General features: G+C 40.4%; 1 protein-coding gene across 1 annotated transcript in view; it reads left to right on the top strand.

Annotated features, from left to right (window-relative positions):
• Window positions 1-26,353, top strand: part of FREM3 (FRAS1 related extracellular matrix 3) — an 88,447-nt gene that overhangs the window by 16,942 nt on the left and 45,152 nt on the right. The window contains exons 3-5 of the mRNA XM_044430669.1: window positions 7,823-7,969; window positions 13,906-14,136; window positions 14,315-14,440. Of these exons, the coding sequence (XP_044286604.1) occupies window positions 7,823-7,969; window positions 13,906-14,136; window positions 14,315-14,440 (504 nt within the window). The remainder of the gene's footprint in view (window positions 1-7,822; window positions 7,970-13,905; window positions 14,137-14,314; window positions 14,441-26,353) is intronic.

Genomic DNA, 26,353 nt, shown 5'->3' with positions numbered 1-26,353 from the left:
ACATAGAACTTGGGAAAAACTCCTGCCTGAAACCACAGAGATTCATTGCCAGTCAGTGTCAAAATACTGGCAAGATGGTTTTGACATGATATAAGGCAGATTCCTATGTTTTTATGCACTTCTGTTCATAAGGTATTTTAGTATTTTCTAATATGAAGTTAGAATAATAGAATAATAGAGTTGGAATGGGCCATGAAGGCCATCGCGTCCAACCCCCCCACTGTTGCAGGATACCACATTATACCATCCCACTCAGATGACTGTCCAGTTTCCTTTTGAATGTCTCTAGTGTGGGAGAAACCACTAAGTTGCAAGAATTACTCAGGTGGTGTAGATCCAAGTTCGTCTCTTGGGTCACAGCTACCATCAGAGTTAGTCTCAGTTGAAGGAGATTCCTGTGAGGAGTTTCAGTAGGACAAAAGCTACGTCCTTCCTTCCTTTCCATTATAAACCATGAGTGAGTTGGTGGCTCTGAGTATCCTACTGTTTTAGTGTGTTAATGTATGAAAGTCTGGTTAGAGGTTTCTGTATTAGCATGGGTTGTGTATTGCTAAGGAGCTTATTTATTGACATGTGTATCTGATTGAATGAATGAATGTCTATGCATTTTGTATTATACTTACTAACAGATCGTTATTTTCTTTCAGTGTTACATTAAAATTCTATTCATGGGTTATTGTAGCATTTTTACATTTTTGCTTGATAAGTGTACTTAAATTCTGTTTTGTTTTCCAAATTATTGTATTGGCATATTAAAATTATCGTGTGTTGGGGTTTCTTCATAAAAGGGAAAGCATGGTACAGACATTAAATAAAATTAAATCAAAATATTTTGAATGCATAGGAAAATTGATGATAAATGCTGTTACTGTTGATTGGTAATACTGTAACTTTATAAGCAAAGTTGCAAAGGCAATTTTACATTTTGATGATACTACAATGGTAAAATGTTGGATGAAATCATTGGCAAAATCGTATATTGTGTTGTTCTAAGCAGCCAGTGTGTAAATGAAACCCATAGAATTTGTTGGTGCACAGGAAGGAAACAAAGACTGGGGCTTTTGTTATTCTGCCAGTAACTTTTGCCAGAATAACAATTAGTGCCAGCAGTGTCACCAGCAGAGGCCAATTAGGCTAGAAGAGTTGAAGGGAAATCCTAAAAACTGCTTTTCCTTGTCTTTCTTTCACTGTCTCAAAAATGGAATACTATCTAGAAAATGATTCTCTGGCATGTGGACAAACTTATATTTCTGTCACAGCTCTTGGAATTCTTCCAGAATGCTGGCAGGGACTTTGGACTCTTATGAATATCTAGCTGCTCTTACAACAGGTTTATTTTTGCATCCTGTGTTCATTTTGTTTGAACACGCTATGTTGGCACTCAAAAAGGGCATTTATCTTATCTTTCCAAAGCATAAACTATACTCTTCAAGGCACCTTGTCTGTGTGCTTTCACAAATAGAATCGACAGGCCTTTGCGATACCAGGATCAGTGTTATTTTCATGGTGATTTCATAAATTCCTAAGTAGATAATCAAGAAAGTGTAATCAACTGATATATGTTTGAAGGTTGTGATGTTTTCTAGCATAATTGGTAGCTGTTGCATTTGAATATATATAACTAATAATAATTAATGATCCTTTCTTTTATGATTATTTTTATTTGATGGAACAGAACTGAAGTTGTACATGCTTTAGTATATTTCATATATTTACATATATTTATAATTCTCTGAAGGAAAAGAAAAAAACTCAGTGTGTTGCTGTTACATCAAGCATTTTGTACCAGTGTTTCTGCGGTGGGATAGAGGTGGTGTTCATGAGAGTAAGTTGTGAGTGCATGAGTGTGTGTGTAAGAGAGTGGAGTCTGGGAAGTCATGCTGGCAACAGTGGATGGCCCCATTTACTTTGCATTGTGATGCCCAACATGGTTTCCCAGAAGCATTTTGGCCTTCATCTGGAAAAGATTATCCACACCTGTTCAACAGCATCATTCCATGAAAGAAAATGGGAAAAGTTCTTCTTGCTAGATTGCCTGTTGGAAGCCAGGTACTAGGACATGGATGATGCTATAGTGAACAAAATGTCTATCAAATGGTAGATACATCATCATGCCCTCTATGCAAAATATTTCACATATTCAGTATCTTCATTGTTGACATTAAAGTTCTATAGTTCTTCTGTAGTTGTAATTTTTGTTTTCTTCAATATTCAGTTGCAGTCCTACTTTTGTACTTTCTGCTTTTACTTTCAACAGGAATTGCCTTCTTGAAACACTGTCAATTGCTTTTCAAAAGTTTCATTCTCATTTTCTCCTTGATTGGGTGGTCAGTAATAGACTCTATTTACTGTGTTTCTTTTAGTCCTTGCTCTGTTTATAGTAATCCAGTTGCTCTCATCCTCCTGTATTTCTGTGCAGAGTTATGTATCTTTAAAATATAGTATGACTTTACCTCCCCTTCTGTTCTTCTTGAACAGTTTATATCTTTCAATTGTTAAGAAATGGGAGTTATCCCACCAAACTGCAGTTATCTCTATCAGGTCGTACTCACCCTCCTGTATTAATAGTTCAAGTCTTGCATCCATTCTGCTTGAGTGATCCTGAGCGCAGGATTCAGGGTTCCAACCAGCCATCACTTCCCAGCTGCATTCCTCTTTCTCAGTTACCATGGGTCACTGGACTTCGCATGGTTCCTGAATATGTTAAGGGGAAGATTTAACAGCTGTTAAAACTCTTGAGTTCTCTGTAAAAAGGTGTGTTGTCAGGGCAGTTGGTGTTTTTTGACTGGGACATGGCTGTTTATTTCCCAATCAAAAAACAAAATGAAAACCCAATGTCCTGCCAAAAGGTGTTTTAAATTGGGCAGGGTAGGATACATTTTTGTATTTTCCTAAGCAGCTGGAGTCTTGGGGGAAAACACAAAATGTGCATCACAATAAGGATAGTCAGAACATGAAAGGAAGGAGGGAAAGGAAAGAATGAAAGCATAATTAAACAAGATGCGGATGTCATCGTGAAGGGGGTGTAAATCCCACCACCCCAGTTTTATGAGAAAGATCACTCACACCTTTGCTCTCCCTTGTTCATGAATGGAAGAGAAAAGCCTGTTAGGACCCTCTTGGTGTTCATGCCTAGAGCTGATACCTGATGCATTGTGGCAGCGGACGCCCCCACCTCAACATTAAGCACTGATGGTCCTGGTTTCCGCATTTGTGCCGTGGCACCTCTTTTGTAACACTTCATGCACGTGATATGTGTGTGTGTGTGTGTGTGGGGGGGGACTCTTAAAAAACATTTACAGTGCCATCCACTGACAACCGCATCAAACTGCTCCTCAGGTATTTTGAAGGGGCTGTCAGGGCCTTTCAAAATGAGGATAGTGAAAGCAGCTGAAAGCCAAACTTATTGTTCAGCAGGAAGGAAAAATATAATAGAAGGAAAAAAGCTGCAGTAAGATAATATGGTTCATCATCACAGTGAGAAGGGCGATATGAGTTGGTCCTTCCATGGTGTTCCCTGTTATAACTGCAGGAAGACCAAGGGAAAAGGAGGGGGTGAAAATTCACTGTGGCATATTGGCAGGGTAAGTGGTCATGAAGTGAGAATTTTTGAATTTTGGCTTGAAGAAAAATAATACAGCAAATTAGGACAGATGATCCAAGTAATATGATAGGATATATGTATGAAATGCTGTCATTGATCAAAAAGATCATTACTGTATTTTTAACAGCTTAGTTTCTAATAAACTCTTTGTAGCATCTGCTCAAAGGCACCATATTAAAAGAGGGGTGGGAGGTGTGCCAAGCAGAAAGAATGTTGCGCATGTGGACTTGTGTTACTGGATGCACTGGCTCTTCAGTCAGCGTTTAGGCCTATTGAAAAACATTATCTCACAGCATATATTTAAATCTGGAGGCATGATAATTTGAATTCTGTTCTTTCATATATGGATATGGTAACTCAGTTTGCTGTTATCAAAATAAATACTAACTCTTCTTTGCATTTCACAGCATAGCTCATGTAGAAAGAATTTGTTCTATCAACAATTGTAAATGACCGTACTAAGATATTAACATTTCCAAGTGACTGTGAACATAGAACAGTTCTGATGGATTACAAGACCCCTAATGTCTGTGCAAAGCTTTTATTGTATATACAGCTATATATAATCATGCATCTGTTGTAATCTTAGTTAAAGGAGAGTATCAGATCTCTGAAACAGATATGATAGGGCTTCTCACCAGCTCTTTTTTTACTAGTTAAAGTCCAGTACTCTTCTATAAAATGTAAGGATGGGTTATTTACAGTTCTGCAGATTGGAAATGGGATGGGATTCTTGAATTTGAACATGCTGAGAGGAGTGGCTTAACTAGAATGGAATTTCATAACTAATTACATCCCTTTATATTGGTCTGTTAAGTGAGGTCAACTATTTTTGTCTTTGGAAATCTGGGCGTATTATTAAGTGGAGTTCCTGGTATAACAAGATTACATTTACTTGGAAGTCTTACAGGACAGGGTATTTCTAAAGGAGATACAAGTTGATGTACAATCTAGGACAGTGGAGGCGAACATATGGCACTCGTGCCACAGTGGGCATGCAGAGCCCTCTCTGCCAGCGCGCAAGCCAGGTCACCCCAGCATCGCCCCAGCAGCCGAGCATTGGATAACATCGGACACAGGGGTCATGCGCATGCTCGGAAAGGAGTAGCTGTGCCAGGCGATGATGTCACAAGCAATATATATATATATATATATTGCTTGGACTGGCTGTGAGGTGTTTTTTCTAAACTAAAACCTCAGTTTTCAGGTTTATTGTAGTGTTGGCACTTTGCGATAAATAAGTGGGTTTTGGGTTGCAGTCTGGGCATTCGGTCTCTGAAAGGTTTGGTGTCACTGGTCACTTTGTGCTGGCTTGGGGGAATTAAGGAAACTGTTGTGTAGCAGATACAGGTTTTAAATAATACCTGCAGTAAACATAGCTATCCTTGTATGAGTGGTAGATCCTGCTCTTAACAGAATTACTAAGTTGGATCTCACCCAGTACTTTATCGTTCCTTCCATCATTTAGTGAGTGTAATGTATCCTGTTCCAGAATAGTACTACTGGCTATGTGAGTACAAATATGGATTTTTAAAATTAGTGCATAGGAAGAAAGTTGAAGGCGGCTTGAGAATTTGATCTTCTATTTCCATTCAGCCATGTATACTAGTCACATTAGTTTGGTCATAACTGCTCTTTTTATTGCTGTATTTAAAACAAATATGTAACAACTTTGAGTTGTAGCCAATGTTGGCTTTGTGGTAGTGTGTTTAATAATTATGTGCAAGGTGGGTCACTTGATTTCCATTTATTTTTAACCTACTCCCATTTGTGTGACTTTTCACTGTATCAAACAATGACCCATGTTTTGTTTTCCTTTGGAACTCTATCATGGTTAATGCTGCAAGTTTTCTGTTTTGAATTGCTAATGATTAATGGTTCTTAGCTGATTTGGTTTATTTACTATTCAGTTAATCATTTGAAAGAAATCTACGAAAAATTTCAGAGCAAATTTCACAAATCAGAGAAGAAAACTTCAAAAAGTCATTTAACTTCCATACTGAAGGTCTCTGAAGGTTTGCATTAATTTAACCCTTTGGAAACTATCTTAAAGAACTTACCCCTTATCAAGATCTTCCATACTATTTAAACAAGCATTGCAGATGGGATTTCTTTATTGCCTATTCTGAATGCAAACATGAACTCCCTGCATTTGCAGTGCTGTATTGCATCTAATAACTGAACCAGGAGATAAATGGACATCATTTAGAGCAATGCCATGTAATGTGAACCACTATTTGGGATAGTAAAATCAATTTATTTCTGTTAATACCCTCATTTCCTGCCTGAATCTGGCATTTGATTTTCAGGGGAAATCAGGATGGGGGGGTATCAGTAGCATTTCTGAACACTGAGTGCATTTTTCCTTGCCTGCACTGAAGCTCAAGATGATTTTCTCATGGAGTTGTCTCCTTTTAAATGGAGTTGGGAGAGAGAAACAGACAACTTGTCAAGAGAACAGAGACAACACTTGTCATGAGGAGCTTGCAACGTCTGTCATCCCTAGGAGGCACACATTAAGCTGAAGTTCCTCTGATCAGACCAGTGCCTGGAACTGTCTAGTTCCACGTTCTGCTTCTTGCGTTTAACTTCACCACAACATCCTGCTCTTCTTAGATTCCAGGCTATATTGCACAGAACTGTTCTGATAGCTTGACCTTCAGCAACTAGCCCTCTTCCTTTGTTGTAGTCTTCCATCATTCTGGCCAGCCACTAATCATGTAACCCTGTCTCCAAAACAACTTTTTCTTTAAATCTCCTGGCCAGAGCCTCTGACCAATTATCTTTGTTATGGAACAGTTAATAGTTACTAATCACATTTAAAACTGTCAGCTTTGATGCCTTGCTTCATTAGCAACTGCAACCAAGGCAGCCATCCCTGTCTTACATCCAGCACAGAGCAGCAAAGCTATAATTCTGCCGTCCTGTGGCCTCCTGAGATTGTCTGTGTGGCCTTAGGAGTATTCCGAGCCATAACCCCCCTGCCCTTGGAAGCTAGTGTGGAGGAACTTTGTGGCCTGGGCCAATGGCTTATACAAACAGCCATCCAGATGAGGTGCAGGGCACATGAATCTCCAAGAGAGCTGGCACTGCCTCTCATTCCATCTAGGCTGCATGCATCAAGGACTGCATGCTTAGTTATATTATAAACTCACTTAGCCACCACAGACAGCATAAAAACAGCCCCATCTGTTATTAGTGTAAAGTGAGTTTCCAAATATGAAATAGATTGATTCCAGAAAGGGAGCCACAGCTGTGAGTTTACAAGAGCTGGCCAGGCCTGCCAAGAGCAGGACATTTATTTGTAGGGCTAATAGACAACAGGCAGTGAAAACTAACGCAAGAGTGTGGCACAGGATCTTGCAATGGGAAATTGGTGAATAAGGATGGATGCTTAGCTCTTCTCACAACCACCATTTTTTTGATTGACATATCCCACCATGTCATTTTAAATCAACTTTTTTTTTTCCACTTGTACTGAGGTTAGTACCTGGATGTAACTTAAGTGAGGTGCCATGGAAAGTATTTATGCAGAAAGTCTCAGAATGGGAACAATTGTACCTGGGCTGGTCCTACTGTTAGATAGAGCGAAGGAGTTGCCTCTACTAGCAGATACTTTCCTACCACCTCACAGTAGCAGAGGAGAGAGTAGTGGGCCATGCAACCTGCCTCATCCCCTCTAAGCAAGCTCACTTCCTTTGGGGCTGTGAAAGATGCTGTCCATTGCTAGTGCTGAAGAAGGATTAATCTGCCATTCCAGCCTGCTCCTATGCCTGGAAAGGGAGGGATTGCCATCCTGTTCTTTGCCATAGACAGCAGAATGTCTTGGCTCAGCTACCCTGCCCTGCCCACTTACTCCGATCTGTAAATGCCTCCCCTGCTTCCATGTTCCCATTACCTTGGCAAGCATAAGACTGGAAAAGGTGCTTTCTGCAATACTTGTTCAGTTTTCATCAGTAAGATGTGAAGCCACCCTTGGATTCAGATAAGGAAATGTAGAGTGCTTTTATGAAATTGCCTGAAGAAACATTATGGTCAATTAACCACAGAATTATTTTTTCTAGAATTAATTGGATGTTCCAAAAAACATAAAAACAAAAATGCATAGTGTATACATATTGTATATGAGCTAATTTATATTACATATTTGATGAATTCAGGACTTCCTTTGGGTTACATATTCTATATGATGATATTATGTTATTTATCAAATTTTAGGAGGAAACAAATTGAAGAGCCAGCCATTCCGTTTAAACTGGGCTTGGATTTCCCTGGAAAAAGAGTACTATATTGTAGATGAGGATTCAAGAACTCTGGAGGTAACTCTCAAGCGCAGAGGATATCTAGGGGAGACATCATTTGTTAGTGAGTATGGCATTAATTTATCTGAATATTGAGAATGAAACCATGCAACTTCTTTACAGAAATCATGCAATTTGTAAATGCCCTGGGAATGCTCTCAAATTTTTTTAGTGTGTGATATGACACCAGTGAATGCAATGAGATGTTGATATTTAGTGTCTTCCTGTAGTGATATGGTTAAGAATACATTTAAACATTTCTTGCCTTCTGCTCAGTTGTCTTCTCAGTGCTGGGTATTTCTACAGACTTCCAGTTTGCTACAGCAGAGTGGTTTTAACAGCACCCCAAACAATGAAGGCACAAGTTTTTAGTAGTTCCATGATAACAGACTGAGCTCTCTCATGACTACTTTGGGAAATTACTTTCTTTTCATTTAGATTTTCCAGGCAATATATTGATTCAAATTACTCATTGGCTGGATTCACACAACAGGACAGCACAATGAGGGTTACAAGCCATGATGAGTTGTCACATTGTGCAAATCCGGACTGTTTCCTGCAGGATAGCTTGAGTACAAGAAGTTATCTTGTCAACACACAGTTTGTTCTGGGAGATGCAGAACTCGTTTTGAGTTGCTGTGTTACCTGAGCCTGGGCACCTACCTCATCATGGGCACCTTGAACCAGCCAGTGAGCCTCTTGGCAGAAACGGCAACCTGCCTGCCCCACTTACAAGCTCACTTAGGCCTCTGTGGAATAAGCCACCCCACAAGTTCCCAAGCAGTCCTGCGTGTCCCCTGCCATTATTGCAAGCCCTTTGAGTTCCTTTCAGTACTTTTCCCTTTCAGCTTTACCCCCTGGAGATCAACATCTCTGGCTTGGCAGCCAGTATGTGCAGGTCTGGTCTGACCATCACTTCAAAGTGTCCAAGGGCCTGTCAGTGGTTAGCATGTTTTTTTCCGTAATGGCAGTGTGTGCGGGTTTTTTTTTTTTTTTTTTTAGTTTTTAAAGATTTAGCCACACTTAGGCAATTGAAAAGATGCCCAGTTGCTCTACGGACAGCCTCTCCAGTGTACCGGTTGGGCAGAGGGTTGCAAATGGCTCTCAAAATGGAGATTACAAACACCAACTGTCAAGATGAAGTTCACAATATGAAAACTAAAAAGTTTAAAGTAACACAAAGGTTCAGTGAAAGAAACAAATGAACTTGTGTGGAGGTGAGGAGGCAGATAAACGGATCCTGCCTCAGGCTCCACGTGGATCCCTGTGGGAATGGAAGGATGGGGAGAACATGGGCAAACAAACTACAGTGAATCCAGTTGGTGCAGTCACTGACCTGCTGTGGTTTATTGCTAAGATGGGTTGTCATGACGTGTGGATTTACCCATTGATTTCATTAGTTAATGCACAAGTTGCTTTGGCAGAGAAATCTTTCTAACCTAACCCTATTCCTTAAGAATATTTGATTAATGAACTTACAACTTTTCTACACTCGTTCAGTTATGTGACCTTAAAAAATGAGGCAATGACTATTGATCGTAAGCAGCAATAATTTACAGTGACTGTTTCCTGCCATGTTTGCAACCAGAAAATCTTTAATGTTTAAAGTTTCAAGGAAAAATCAGTAAGCTTTTATATCTTCAGCAAAATATCTTAACTGCCTTTGTTAAACTGTGGCCAAGTAAATTCCTGTAAGAAACAGAGACAGTGTCAATAAGAAATGCTGGTTTCTTTATCAGATGCTTTTTGCAAGTATTAAGATAAATGTGAAGTGGAACATTCCAGTCAGCCACTGTTCAGTGCATGGGACAAGCAGAGATTTCAAAGCATCTTTGCTCCTAAGGCTAAAGGTGCAAAAGCATGGCATTCAGATGAAAATGTTTAGTGTACCAGTATGTGTTGTTAACATAAATAACAGAAAATATATTGAGTGTCATCCACCCATACAGTTATTGTATGGCCAGGGATGAGCAGTAACATGTTCATTTCCACAACTGTGCTTTGAAATCTTCAAATGGGTCCACTTGTACAAATCTGAGAAAAGGAACATTCTCACTCACCTGGAGCCTTGCCAGGTGAACACACCTTGCAGAAATAAATTCGATTTATTAAGTGGGGAAGGTAAACTGCCCACTGTTCTCACATTAACTGTACACCTTATTTGTATCATCCCTATTTCTTCATATGACTCATCAGTTACTGGGTGCTAAGGCAGAGATTCAAATTCAAAATGGAGAAAGCTTTATTGGAGCAATTTTCACATCAAATTATAGAAGTCAGTTTTTAGTGAATAAACAAGCTTACAAGAGCCTAGGGTTGGTCCCAACAAAATAGGATTGTGTGTTGGTTTAGGCAGGGAATCTCACTGGCTCTTAGTTCTATCCATGTGCATGCTGTCTGTGATCACTCTGCCACAGTGGTCATGGCTGGTCTAAAATACTCATTTCTCAGAAGGCAAACTAGAGGAGCCTCTGCACATTGTATTTATTATGCATTCATGATTCCTCACTCATAGTAGTTTGTAGGTGCTATTTACAACTTTGTCCTCTTCAAGGGCTTCACACACATTTTCCAAGCATTTTCATGGTTTTTGTTCTTTTAGGATGAGGAAAGTGTTTAATTTTTTGAAAGTGGCAGAATGAAGTGGTATACAAATCTCATGTATTTCTGAAATACTGCTATGTTATTTTGTGACTGTGTGATGGAATACATAGAAAGGCAAAGAAAGAAAACAGAACAGAACAAAAATCCATGTAAAGGAGCATATCTAACTCAGCAAAGAATCTGAAGGCAAACGCTTTGGTCAAGTGATGTTGAAATCCTGGGTTAAAAGCCTCATGTAGAGAAACTGTAAGGGAAAAATCCAGTGGTGTGCCTGTAAGCCTCTGAACAAAGGAGGGCAAAGACCAACTGCGGCAGTTTTTGCCTCCACTTTTTTCCAACCCAGAAGAGAAAAGGATGGCCAATTTGGCACTTTGGACATGGAAGGAAGTAGGCTGGAGTGCCACCAGGATACCTCATACCCTGGCAGCCCCAGTCCCCTCCCTTCCCACACCACTCCACCCCCATGTCTTTTAACCCCTTCTATGAGGTTACTTGGAGAAGCAGCAGTGTGTTCTTGCTGAGACAGCTGCTGCAGATAGGAAAACAGATTTCCAGCACCAAGGCCAGACTGCTTTTCCAACCTTGGATCTGGGTATCCAAAGAATTCTACAGCCCCCTGGGAGAAACTTCTGGGGGTTTCTATTGGATTGCTTTGGAAAATAAAAGTAACTTGCCCAAGAACCCAGGTAGAAGGAAGAGTCAGAGTCTGAGCATTTATGTACAAGCTGCTCTTTTGAACTGCCAAAATAAATTATGCTAGAGAGAAATAATGTGCTCTGCAGCATGCCAGTTTCGATCTTAAGAAGTAAGCTAAAAATCAGGAGAGGCAAGGAATGCTGCAGGTGCCAAGACAAGTATGCACAGACACTTTGGTGCCCAAGATTGACAGAAAGTTATAGAAATATTTAGAGAATAAATACTGCTAGTTTGCTTCCAGTGTAAAATGGATAGTCCTTCCATATGCCAAAGACAGGATAGAAATAAGTATTTGTTTTACTTTTGTTTTATTCATTCTTAATAAGGCAAAGTAGATTAATCTGGAGAGTCTTTTGAATAATTGATCTATTTCTAATAATAGAAATGCCTTAATTAAATGAATGAATAAATAAATCAGTGGATGAGACCCTGTGCTTGGATTATTAAATCTGCTATATTTCCAGTTCTTGTTCTGTGTTTCTGACACATGGCATTAGTTCAGATTATGGAAACTGAAAGACCCTAGAAGGACCCTCTGTTAATCCAGCCTTTCCCAAGCCAATATCTTGCTGAGGATTTGGACTGCAACTCCCATCAGCCCCAGTTAGCATGGTAAATGGTCAGGAACTCAGACAGTTGCAGCCCAATACATCTGGAGGATACCAGTCTGAGGAAGGTTGCTTTAAGGCATAGCAAAACGCATGGCAACAAAGAAGGAACAGTGCTGACTTATATAGTTCCTAGGAAAAGTTTCCTTGGCACAGCCTAGGAAAATTCCTCACAGGAGAGGTGAAGATAGCTGGTTACCTCATTAGCAATAAGGGGCAATGCAGAAGTAAGTCAGGAAGTAAATCTGTAATGGTTGCCTGGCCAGGCCCCTCTCTTCCTCATAAGTCATGTTGACAGTTTTAAAAAATGCCTATTAACTGAACAAGTATTTAAAAACAATCCTAGCAGAACAGAGGCTTAATACCAAATCAGGCTTTCCTGAGCATCACGTCAAGCATTTCTAAATAGGTCTGAAGTGTAAGTACTGCGGCTCCTTGTGTGGAAAGGCTTTCACACCTCACAGCTCCCAGGCGCTTCTTACTGGATATCAAGTTTTCTCAAACCTGGGCAAGGGTTTCAGCATGACAAAGGTTTATTATTCTTGCTCAGAAAGGTAAAGTTTCCTACTTGATGGTGTCAAACCATAAATTAAAACACAAATAGTTTACTTATTTAAGTTAGCATGGTAACTTAAATAAGCCGAGCAGAAACATTAGACATTAACAAACTCAAAATGCAGCTTCATATCAGTTGTGAGCACAGTTTGACATTCCCATGGTTCTTCTTGCTTAAAATTACAGTCAACAGTGAAATTACATTTTTTCTCTTGCAAGTCAGAAGTGAAACAAGCCTTGAAAATGTAAATTAAATAGCATTTCTGTATGTGTAAAGCTTTGATAGAATTGACTATGGATAAAATCAAATCTTACTTTGCTTTTGAGAAATTAATTTCAATCTTTTGAGTTTTTCATGGATTTTAGGGAGCCATTCATGGGTTTTCCATAAAATAAAAGATTTCACTGTTTAGGTCTGTTCTAAATATTGATAAGCCTTCAATATATCACTGGTATTACAGAAATAGAATTTAAAACCACTTAAATATATAACATCTCTGTTCTCTAAAGTTTCCTGTCAAAATGTTCCCATTAAACAGAACTGAGGAAAACTGGAATTTTATAATCTCAGAATTTAGATCAATATTTGCTTTTTTGGTTTGTTTTTGTCAGTTTCTTCTTAAAGATGTAAGAAGTACATAATACATCCATTAAGGAGCAACTGACAAAAGCTGGGCAAGTGAAACTTTCCACATATAAAGTTCATGTACAAGTAGTGTTACAGAATTGAAACCCCTAAAACCCCTGTGTGGGATGGGCAAATATCTGTCATAACGTTCCAGATAATTATTGATTTCCGTTAGATTATCATCTTTGTTAAATCTGCAGTCTAGAGACAGTGTGTTTCACACCTACTGGTCAAATAGTCAACACAGATTTTTAACCATATGAATTGTGAAAACCATCCAGTGATATTTAATATGATCTCTGATGATCTCTGATGTTCAAAAATCAGTTATCCTGATGATGGCATATGAGGAGAATGGTTCAGTCAAACCAGGCTTGAAAAAAGTGCTCTGAATACATCTAATTCACTGTCAGTAAGTTGTCCTAAGGCAAAACTTGCCTGCCTACTTAGATTACACTTACTGATTGTACTAATCACAATGCTGCACTATCTGGGAATGTTTCCAGATTATATCATGTACTTTCTCTGTATCTGGTCACTTGAGTAAGACCAGCCACAATTTATTTATTTATTTAAAACATTTTTATGCTGCCCCCATTGCAACAAAGCCTCGGGGCAGCTCACAATAAAAATAAAATACATACATACAACAATTATACAAGTAAAAATATTAATTTATGAATTTTATGCCTCTCTTTTTTTAGGCATATGGTTTAACTGTCCTTAAGTCATTTTGGCTGTATATAGAGCAAAAGATACTTTAAAAAAACTTCTGAGAAAAGATGACACAGAGCTAAGGGGAATTTTACAAGTATTTCAAAGATTTTTTTCCTTTGAAGCAATTTTTTGAAGGGATGAAAATAATTTTTTAAATTTCTTTATTGCTTCTCCTTCCAAATATTTTCTCAGGCATTGGGACTAAAGATGGGACAGCTGAAAAGGATAAGGATTTCAAAGGGAAAGCTCAGAAACAAGTTCAGTTCAACCCAGGTCAGACCGTAGCTACCTGGCGAGTGAGGGTAATGGCAGATAATGAATATGAGGAATCAGAGGTCTTCCAGATTATTTTGTCAGATCCGGTTATGGCTGCTCTGGAATTTCCAGAAAGAGCAACAGTGGAAATCGTGGATCCTGGTGATGGTATGTGATTTTTGTCTGTTGATTATTTTTCTTTATTCTTTTTTCCTTATAAAATATGTTGTAATCCTATTCACATTGATTTCATTGGAGCTGGAGAAATATAAACAGTGCTTCCTCGAATCTTAAATTATTTTAATATTTAATTGATCTATTAAATTACTTTTCCACTCCTTTCCAGAATCAACTGTGTACATTCCTGGATCAGAATACAGAATAGAAGAAGATGTTGGTGAGCTGCTAATTCCTGTCAGGAGATCTGGAGATGTTACCCATGAGTTAATGGTCATTTGTTCCACACATCATGGTAACGTATTCTATACTATATTATGCCAAGGGTCAGCTGTGGTAGGGCCACTCTAGCATGGTGGTGGACATCATTCAGTTTTTTTAACAATATTGCAAACCACAATCTGTAGGGCTTCTTTGTGTATCCAAAACAACCCTTGCCAAATTGTCAGGGGTTTTGGGTTTTGTTTTGTTTTTGTGTATGTTTATAGCATTAGAGAACTTCTGTGGATAAATTTAGTTTGTTTACAACAAATTTTAGCACCAAATGATCCAATGTAGCTTGCAAATATTGATAACTTGGTTCTCTGAAAATGCAACATCTGCTGCAGATGTCATATTTTCCCTAAAGAAAGCTTTTTCTTTCAGCTTTCTTGGGGAGGGACCACATGTAGCTTATGTGCTCTGTGTTGCTCAGCTGTTTTAGAGAATTGTGCTCTATTATGGGGTTTTGTTTTACATGGCACATTATCAGCCGCATCACAAATATATAATCCTGAGTATGGTAAAAATATGTGAACATAGATTAATTGACTGTGAAAATTAGTTCTGAAATGTTCTGTTTCTTGCATTTGCTATGGAATGTAATCCTGTTTAAACTAATCCTGTTTAAACTTTTTCTTTTTCTTTCCTGTACAAGATCCATACTTTTTTTCCTAGAGAATAGGTTAGCAAATCATGGCAAAAAGTTATCACCTTGATTTATTTATACAAGTAGGCAAATAAGTTTCAAGTTTGCTTAAAACATTCAAGTCAAACATTTTGTGTCGATACATTTTCCTGAGAATTGTTTGTATATTTCTCCAAGATTGCAACCCTATACATACTTACTTGAGAATACATTGATTTAATTTATGAATAAACTTGCATTAAATTGGGCTGCTCATGTCATTGAAATCTGATTTATTAAACAATGATTTTGAAAACTACCACATCTTAAGGACAAATGATGCAAAATGAATGCAGACAATTACACAGAAAATATCTAGAAAATTGTACTTGATATTCTAGAATATTACAATCTGTCCCCACTTTCTTGTTCAGCTTATTCATACATTAGTTGGAGGGCTAGCTATTTTATTTTATCTTGTTTCTTCATTAGAAAGCAATTTCTTCTGATGGTGTCCATACTGAAAGATTTATCCTCTCATGCGTTAGACAGCGAATCATGTTATGCTTGAGAGAGATGACAGCTGTTGGTCAGTTTCCGTATGTCAGCACAGCTGTAGGATGTAATAGGAAGATGAAAGTATTAAAAGAGGTCCATAGTCACTTTTTTCAGAGATTAGATTGCTTTGGCTTTGCTGACTTCCGTGTTAGGGCTTGCTTGGTGGCCTTTATGGAGAAAGAGGTTGTGTGAGCTTGTTGAGTGATTTCTAGTCTTGCAGGCTCTATAGTTCTTATCTGGGAGTTAGTCTCACTGAATTTAGAGGAATTCAGGCATGTAGCCCAGTGCCTGCTATGACAGAACCCATCTCTTTTCTGTCTCCCAGTTCTCCCTCCTCTTTTCATTAACCACTGGACTGGGTGTCTTCAGCGTTTCAAAAAAGTGTGGTTGGATTCTTACAATCTTTAAAAATATTTCTGAACCCTGAAAATTGTACAACCGTGTTTATCATTTGTTCAGCCTTTCATATATGCCTTGTTATGTCTGCCTGATATATGTAGGTTTTCCTGGTCAATTTTCTTTTGTTTCAGCTGTCAAAGAGGGGGTAGCATAGTAGACTAATTAACAGATCGACGTGGTGAGACTATACTAGCTCACAGTTGCTAGGGACCAGCTGCCAAGTTGTAATTTGAAAAGGACTGGTAAAGGCTGGGGAGGGGGGGAGGAAGTAGCACAAGAATGTGCACAAAAAGGGGCGGAACAGTTTCTCCCTTAGCGTGTAATCCTCTTGATTGTGAGTGTTGAACTGACAGTGTCAGTACTCTCCCTCTTTCTCGCATTGCATTTGGTTTACTCCCCCACACCCCGGTCATAGTTCATTTCTAGAGAACGTATTGCTGTGGTTTTCTGACAGTTCAAAAAAAAAAAAAAACCTCTTCAGGAATATACAAGAATTTAAGGGCTAGGAAGTAAGTGGAAGAAAAATTTGTGTACTTGCAGTTGTGGTGCAGTTAATGAAGGTGCACAATTTCTCCATCCATTTTCCTCCCAGCCATTCAATGTGCTTATATTCTTCTGCAGTTTTTAAGGAACTGTCTAGGGAACTGCAGTAACCACAGCAGTGGCTGCTCTAAAAAGGAGCCATGAAAGGTAGGAAATGTCTCATCTCTCTGGAGTAGCTGGAGAGTTGTGAAAATATTGAACTGCATTTCTCATTGCCCTTCAGCTTTTCAACACTTTAAAACAAGAGAATCACCTTGCTAGGTGCCACATCCCATCCCATTCCCACATTTGACACAATTATTCCTTCAGCTCCTCCCTGGACCAATTTTCAGTGCTTTTGCTTCTTTCTTACTTCTGTTATTTCTCTTCCAGTGCATTGCAGCTTTGCATAAATTAGCTAGCAGGCAACCTTGCTAGTTCTCATTATCAGAAAAGTATGATCCCCTCAAACAGTTAATTTTGAGGCAACAACAGCAAGATGGGAAGTACATGACAATTCTTCCAGAGTGCTATTTCACCACTGATGTAAGGGCAGTCATTGGCAAATGAACAGCATGGGATTCTTTGCTTTGCCTTGCAGTTCTCTAGCTGATCATGGCAACTCCCAGTAAAACCATTCTCCTGACCCTGAATGACACAATAACCCATTTTGGACAAGAATTACCCTACAACAAGCCATGGGTTCTTTGCATGACTTTTTTCTTGAAAAATAAACCATCCTTGGAAAATGCTTCAAGTTCAGATCTGATACCCCATCATAGCTGACTGCTCCTGGTAGAATCTTTTGTTGTGTAAACCCAGTCAAGATCTAAATTTGTTTTACAATAAATTTAGCCACATGTGTTGAGGAATAAGCAGCATTTACGTCAAAAACAGTACTTACTGTTTTCAGTCACCTTCATCTAAATTTCATTTTAATTAAAAGGAAAGCCCACTGCTTCAAATAAATTCCTTCATTTGTATGTTTGCCCTTTCAAGAGATAACAGTTCTTCTTTACATTCCTGACATTTCTTGAACAACTTCATCTGCTCCCCAAATACAGGAGATACAAATTTCACCTCCATGTCAGATTTGGAGGTAGCTGAGAAGAGGGGATGTATGCTGTTTGACAAATTGCAGGGCTGAAAAAAATCCAGTGTTTAAAGATAAAGATTAGGATTGACCTATGATCATTGTGAGCCTACCAACTCTGGAAAGGGGGAGAACAGAAAGAACATCTGCAGTTCTAGCTTCAAGCAAAACAAATGTTTTATCCTTTACTAGACCATAAAAATATTTATCTCCAATGAGACATGGGTGAGATTAAGTTTTACATTTCTCCCCTTATTAATGCAAGAAATCTTTGATTCAGTGGGGCATGTGGCACAGCCAATTTTAACTTTCTTTTGTAAGAAGCAGATTCCTGGTGCTCCATTAAAACCTGCTTCTGAGAGATGACAATAGAAATGTTTATATGCACTTCAATATTTTAAAATTGTACATATTGATTGTATGAATTAGCCTGTCTGTAACAATGACAAACCACAAATACCAGAATCCTAAAGTCCAGTAATAATAATAATAATAATTATTATTATTATTATTATTATTATTACATTTCTATGCCGCCCCTTGCCGAAACCTTGGGGCGGCTTACAACATGATAAAATACAATGAAATACAATAGCACATAATAAATTACCATTAAATACAAAATACAAAAAATACATTGGTTTACAAATATAAGATTAAAATTATCAGTATAAATTAAGTAAATAAAAATATAGGAGGAGAAAGAGAAGGAAGAAGAAGTTGCCCTGGCCAGATCATATGTTTTAACAATTAAAATGATGTTTAAATAAAAAGGTCTTTACCTGGCGCCGAAAAACCAGTAACGACGGTGCCAGGTGGACCTCTTTGGGGAGTGAATTCCATAGGTTGGGTGCCACCACAGAGAAAGCCCTCCTCCGAGTACTTACTCTCCTAATTTCTTTCATGGAGGGTTCCCAGAGAAGGGACTCTCCCGCAGATCTCAAAGGGCGGTCGGGCATATACGGACGTAAGCGCTCGTTCAGGTAGCCAGGACCCAAGCCATTTAGGGCTTTATAGGTCATAATCAACACCTTGAATTGGGCCCGGGCTTCAATGGGAAGCCAGTGAAGCTGACGGAGGACTGGAGTCATGTGAGCATAACGCCCCGTTCCCGTCAGCAACCTGGCAGCTCTATTTTGCACCAATTGAAGTGTTCGGACTGTCTTCAGGGGAAGCCCCACGTAAAGCGCATTACAGAAGTCTAGGCGGGAAGTCACCAGCGCGTGTGTCACCGTCGCCAGGCAGTCGTACTCCAGGTGGGGCGCAGCTGATTAATCAGCCGAAGCTGAAGGAAGGCGTTCCTCGCCACCGCTGTCACCTGAGCTTCCAAAGAAAGCTCTGGGTCGAGGAGTACTCCTAGGCTGCGGACCTTATCCCTAAGAGGGAGTGTTGCACCATTCAGGACCAGGTCAAATCCACCCTCTCCGAAACCCGATCCGCCAACCAACAGGACCTCCGTCTTGTCTGGGTTGAGTTTCAGTTTATTTGCCCTCATCCATTCTCTTACCTCGGCCAAGCACCGGTTCAGCACAGCCACTGCCTCACCTGGATTAGTGGAGAACGAGAGGTAAAGCTGGGTATCATCAGCGTATTGATGATTCCGCAGCCCACACCTCCTGATGACCTCTCCCAGCGGTTTTGTATAGATGTTAAATAGCAGAGGGGATAGAATGGAGCGCTGTGGTACTCCATGGCATAGCTGCCATGACGTAGAGACATGGTGAAGGTATTATTATTACTCATCTACTATTGTAATTTTTATTATGCAGTTATGTAAAGATTTTAATGCAAAAACAGGTGATTGGAAGAAAGTATAAGAAACCTGGCAGATTTGTAGGCTTTTCTTTTTTTTATAGCGAAAAACTCAGGATTACTCAAGAACTATCCACCTTGCATCAATGGAACAGCCTCCATGGGAGTAATTGTGACAGATCCATGGAAACAAACCCATCACCAATGTAAAAAAATCTTTAATTCTGATCTAGGTATCTGTGTGTCACAATGACACTTTAAATTTCCTTTTGCAAGGACAATTCCCTTATCTATTGGAAACACCTTGAGATGAGACAGCTTTCCATGCAGCAGGGTTAGAGTTGAGATTAAAGAAAAAATGTACATGAGTGCCCCAAACACGGTTTGGTCCATTTAATTAGTCATGCTTTGATCCAATTGAAATCAGTGAGGTTCACATTAGACTGAAGTGGTGGCACCCACAGCAGTTTCTCAAATTCCCAAATCTTCCCACATACCCAAAAAGTTTGCAGACCCCTGCTGTATGCCATTTTTGGAAGAATACAACTATCTTCAACAAATAGGTCATACATTATACAAATGAAGTTCACTTTGTTCTCATTAGAAAGATAAGCCTGTGTTTTGATTCTGCTGCTTCAGTTTGCATTAGTGCTGAAATGCTCCCCCATGGATCCCCGCCCTCCCCCACATTCATGGAAGACATTAACATTAGGGTTAGGGAGAACATTGAACTTGAACCTTTCTTATCATCTCATTTTATATATGGTGGAAATGTTTAATAAATACAATATTGGATCATTAAGTTCCCAGGTGCAGCCTGAAGTAGTGCACCATAAATGTAGTGTCTTTGCAGTTGTGGTGCCCCATTTGTAGAATCACCTCCTCAGAGATGCCAGGTTCTTTCCTTGTACCCATTTTGGTGCCAGTCAAAGACTTTTTTCAGTTGCCAGTCAAATACTTTTTTTAAACATTTTTTTTACTCATACTATTTTGAGTATGCCGGTCAGCACTGTTGGAAGCTCCTGTAAAGCTCGGAGTAAAAGCTGCAATGGATAAGCAGTCCCATCAACACAGGAATCACCAGCCTCCCTTGGATGCATGCGTACATTTCCAACATCACGACTAGGTTATTCTGATTAGGAAAAGAATTTGATGAGGCTCTGCTTTTTCCCATGCAGAAAATTCCTTCCCGCTAATTAGCTTGTAACACCTTGCATGCTGCTGAAGTCAGAAAAATGTGTGATCAGTCTTAGCTTTGGCTATTTTTTCCTTGTAGTTGTAGCCTGGCTATCACAACCATAAAATATGCCTTGGAAGGATATTTTGCAAGTCAAGGATCTGAAGGCCACATGTTATTTAATCAGTGAGCTATTGCAGAATCTTAATCCTGTGTTCTTCCCTCCACGCCACATGTTGAGGACCAGGGCACAGAAAACATTAAAGGAGTGGCTTTGGACTTTGCATCCTTGCTGTCATCCCTTTTCAGTTTTGACAAAGCTCAGCATTCTGCTGTTACACATTTGCACAGTGATCATGACTGTTGTTCTTTGCTATCAATTGCTAAGTGGCCACTGTGTGCCCCATTCTCATATGGGATCATACTTGAAACATGATGATGTAAACTTAAAATAATGTTATTTCATCCAACAACAATTTTGAGCACAATATAGATGTTGTAGATTCAAAGTTGCAATTTTGACCTATTGTCCAGAGACCAAATTATAATTAAGGAATATTTGAGTGCATTTAGAAATATATTACAAACATATTTCAAACTTGAGAAACAAATCTCAACTTCTTGAACACCTTGAAACATCAGTATTTCCTTCTAAACTAAGATATATTTAAAACATTCTGACTGCCTGCTGGCAAGGGTCCTGGTGAATTATAAATACCAAAACAGGCAGAAATTCAAATACACAAGTCAAACCACAAAGTATAAAATCTAGATTAAATCAACAAAGCAATCATGATTAAGTCTGCACTCCAGTACCTATGGGAATAATCCCTATTGAGTTCAATGTGAATGACATCTGAGGATAGGAATGTAATCTTTCACTGGACATTTAAAGGTGACTAAAGCAATTTTGATTTGGCACCTGAAAGAGAAAATTCTCAGCACATCCATTTTCAGAATTGTGACATAACCATAAAAAACCCTTGTAACCAGTTGTCACTTTTCCAGCTTCAGGAGACACTAGAGCAGGGCCTCTGTAAATGCTGTTAAAAATTAATTCAGCATATTTCATTATTTGATTTTAATATCACATTGTAGTTGTGTGTGCATTCCTGTAATAACATAATCTTATTTTTTTCAAATGAAATGTGTAATTGCATGGAAATATTTAAATCAGGTGCTGGTTTTAAAGCCTTTCATGGCTCAAGGCCACTGTACCTAATGGGGTGCCTCTGGATGACATACCAGGATGCTATGATCAACATTGGAGGCATTTTGTCAAGTGTGAGCTCTGAGGGGAGTTTGGAAATTGGCAAAATGAGATAGGGCCTTCTTGGTGGTAGCCCACTAATTGTAGAATGCTTTTCCTATGCAGCCTGTGCAATGTCAGCTTAATAAGAGATTTAACAGAATGTGCTGGGGCTTTTAATGTTGCTGTTCTTATCAAATCCCAGTATTTTGTTAAAGCTTTTTTTACCTGTTTTAAAAAATTAAAGATTATTTATATTTAAAGTTTTGTATAACTTTATTTATTTTATTTTATTTATTTAGAAGGCTTCTATGCCCCCATTTGCCGGAGCCTCAGGGCAGCTCACAATAATAAATAAATAAACACAGTATAAAACAATATAATATAATTTGAGTCTACCTGGCCCGAAAACTAAAATAAATAAATAATATTAACAATTAAAATAACGTTTGAATAAAAAGGTCTTCGCCTGGCGCTGAAAAACAAATAACGACAGCGCCAGGTGGACCTCTCTGGGGAGCTCATTCCATAGATTGGGCGCCACCGCAGAGAAAGCCCTCCTCCGAGTACTTACCCTCCTAATATCCTTCACGGAGGGTTTCCGGAGAAGGGCCTCTCCCGCTGATCTCAAGGGGCGGGTGGGCATATATGGTCTGGACCCAAGCCGTTTAGGGCTTTATAGGTCATCACCAACACCTTGAATTGGGCCTGGACTTCAGTGGGGAGCCAATGAAGCTGACGGAGAACTGGAGTCATGTGAACATAACACCCAGTCCCTGTCAGCAACCTGGCAGCTCTATTTTGAACCAATTGAAGAATCCGAACTGTCTTCAAGGGCAGCCCCACGTAGAGCGCGTTACAGAAGTCAAGTTGGGAAGTCACCAACGCGTGTGTCACTGTTGCCAGGCAGTCGTTCTCCAGGTAGGGACGCAGCTGATGGATCAGCCGAAGCTGAAAGAAAGCGCTCCTCGCCACCGCTGTCACCTGAGCTTCCAGTGAAAGCTCTGGGTCGAGGAGCACTCCCAAGCTGCAGATCTTGTCCCTAAGAGGGAGTGCAACCCCATTCAGGACTAAGTTCAGGTCCCCTTCCCCGAAGCCCGATCCACCAACCAACAGGACCTCTGCCTTGTCTGGATTGAGCTTCAGTTTATTGGCCCTCATCCAGCCCATTACCTCGGCCAGGCACCAGTTCAGTACAGCCACTGCCTCATCTGGATTGGTAGAGAACGAGAGGTAGAGCTGGGTATCATCAGCATACTGATGATTCCGCAGCCCACACCTCCTGATGACCTCTCCCAGCGGTTTCATGTAGATGTTAAATAGCAAGGGCGACAAAATGGGCCCCTGCGGATCTCCATGGCATAACTGCCATGGCGCAGAGCCATAGTCCCCCAGCACCACCTTCTGGAATCAGCCATTGAGATGGGAGCGGAACCACTGCAAAGCTGTGCCTCCGACCCCCAATCCCACTAGCCTATCCAGAAGGATACCATGGTTGATGGTATCAAAAACTGCTGAGAGGTCCAGGAGAACCAACAGGGATGCACTCCCCCTGTCTTTCTCCCTGCACAGGTCATTGTACAGGGCAACCAAGGCAGATTCAGTACCATACCTGGGTCTGAAGCCGGACTGAAATGGGTCCAGATAATCAGTTTCATCCAAGAGTGCTTGGAGTTGTCCCACCACCACATGCTCCAACACCTTGCCCAGAAACGGGATGTTGGCCAACGGTCTATAATTAGTGGCCATCTCTGGATCCAGTGACGCCTTCTTCAGGACCAGTCGGACTACCACCTCCTTTAAAGGGGCAGGTACACAGCCCTCCCTCAGAGAGGCATTAACCACTTCCAAGATCCAGGTCCCTATCCCGTCCTTGGCGTTGTTAATTAGCCAAGATGGGCAAGGGTCCAGTAGGCAGGTGGTGGGACATACTCTTCCAAGCACCTTGTCCACATCATCAGGCCACAGTAACTGAAATGCATCCATCAATTTTGGACCAGACGGTGACATTTGTATCCCCCCAGAAGCCTCTGAATCACTAGTTGAGTCCAGCTCGTGACGAATCTGAGCAATTTTCTCCCTGAAATGCTTGGCAAAGTCGTCACAGCAGGCCTTCGAGGGTGGAACCAGATCTTTCTTAGGGTCAGGACGAACCAGCCCTTGTACCACCCAAAAAAGCTCCGCCGGACAGCATTGTGAGGAGGCAATGGAAACGGAGAAGAATTTTGTTTTTGCCACCTTCACCGCTACAGCAGAGGCCCGATAATGGGCTCTTAAGGGTGTTCGGTCAGATTCATCCCATGATTTCCTCCACCTACGCTCTAGACATCTCCCAACCCGCTTCATCGCCCGCAATTCAGGTTTATACCAAGGGGAAGAGTGGGCTCTGCCCAGCGGGAGAGGACGCTTAGGAACGATCGTGTCAATAGCCCTGGTCATTTCCCCATTCCATAGTTCAACCAGAGCCTTGACAGGAGCACCAGTCTTGTCAGTCAGAAACTCCCCCAGGGCCTTCAGGGATCCATCCGGATCCATCCGGATCCAGGGGCAGACCCACACAATCGGGTCCGCACCCTTACAGAGGGAAAGGCCGCTCTCGAGCACAAACCTCACGAGGAAGTGATCTGACCATGACAGGGTTGTCATAAATTCCTCACCCTCAGACCACCTTCTTCCTGCCCCATCGAGAAAACCAGGTCCAGAGTGTGTCCACGTTCATGGGTCAGGCTTGTGACATGTTGAGACAGCCCCATGGCCATCATGGAGGCCATGAAGTCCTGAGCAGCCCTGGTCAGACCAGTCTCGGCATGGAGATTGAAGTCCCCCCAGGACCAACATCCTGGGGGTCCTCAACACCAGGTCCGAGACAATCTCCGTCAGCTCAGGCAGGGAGACTGTTGGGCAGAAGGGTGCACAGTACACCAACAAAATCCCCAATCTGTCTCAGTTGCCCAACACCAAGTAGAGGCACTCTAGCCCTGGCCTCGAAGGGACTGGAAGCCCCACGAGGGAGATGGAGGCTCGGTAAACCAAAGCAACCCCACGTTCCCTCCCCTCCAGGCGTGGACAGTGCTGAACCAGGTATCCGGGCGGGCACATTTGAGAGAGGGCGACATCCCCCCACTCTCCCGCCCAGGTCTCTGTTATGCAAGCCAGGTTGGCCCGCTCAGGTCGTGGATGAGGGACGATTTATTGTGGACCGACCTGGCATTAAGCAACAGCACCATCAGGGGGCGGGTGACAAGACTACCTGGAACCCTCTGGCTGGAGGTAGAACCAGAGGGAGGGACAGGTGTCAGCCATCTGTCCCTCCTTCTTCTATGTGGACACATTAAACCCCCACTGCTGTAACGTCCATTGCCCATAACCACCTCAATGGCGGCGCCCATGCACTCCCCAGGTAGCTCAACCGTTGACGTGGCAGGGACAACTCCATAAAAAACAGATTAAAATATAATAAAAATATTAAAGCAATGTAGAACTCCCCATCTACCCCCCCCAAAATAAAATTCCACCCACTGACAGAGTCCCTCACCAGCCCAGCCCCCGCATGGCCACGAACAGCCACAAACTTTTCATTATGTATTTTCTGAACTATCCAGAGTTTCATTATTGGGTAGTATAGAAATGAAAAGTAATACCAAATTACTTTAAATTTAAAGTAAATTTGGCTATTTGTAAATTGAGTCTTCACTAGAAGTAAAAATCCTGATTGTAGTCTCCCAGTAGTTCTGCAGTGAAGAGAAAATCGAATATTTCTCATCTGATGCATGCCAGCACAGATAAACTGATATATAACTTCTGCAGTAGCTTTAATTCTTTGAAAACAGGATTTCAATCCAGATAAGTGTAGCTGATATGGTGGGAGGAATTATAATAGGGTGTGTATATTTATATATACGCACATATACCCTTAATTGCACTTCTGCAGCTTCACTGATACTCACTTTAGTTTCTTTATAGTGATACGTGTGAAATATAGTCTTTCAAAAACTAATTCATCTTACTGTGAGATAAGAATAATTTCAGTTCAACTTACTCATTTGCTATTATGTCTATTAATCTTAAGAACTTAAGGCATATAGCAAGTTGTGACATGAAGATAATTCATCTTGCAAAAACTTTGATCCCATTGTGGAATGCTTCAATTGATCTTCTGCAGAAATTAGTTTTGCTATACTTTAGCATGCTGCCAGATATTTTGGGAGTATGGGGTGTACTCATATCATATTTAATGTAGATACATTATAGGGCAGAATGTATCTAGTGTAGATTTTAGCTGCTTTCTGTGTTACATTTTTTGTTCATATGATTTATATTGCTTGCAAAAGATTTATTTAGGGTATTTCAGCTATGACATGTTTGATGTGTAAGGATTTCATAATTCATGGTTGCCCAAGGGAGAATGCATATCAACTGATAAACCTTATGGTTTTTGGGAAAGTACATGTTTATAAAGCTGCACTTAACTATGAATCCTATGTGACTGACCATGTATGTCTGTTGCTAGGCTTAATTTTCTATGTAGTTGCTTGCTAGTTCAAACACAGTGGTAAAACCACAGACAGGGCT

This window comes from Varanus komodoensis, unplaced genomic scaffold (assembly GCF_004798865.1).
Source record: "Varanus komodoensis strain SLA01 unplaced genomic scaffold, ASM479886v1 scaffold21, whole genome shotgun sequence".
In the NCBI taxonomy this organism is placed as follows: Eukaryota; Metazoa; Chordata; class Lepidosauria; order Squamata; family Varanidae; genus Varanus; species Varanus komodoensis.
This window is presented reverse-complemented; position numbering and strand designations above follow the sequence as displayed.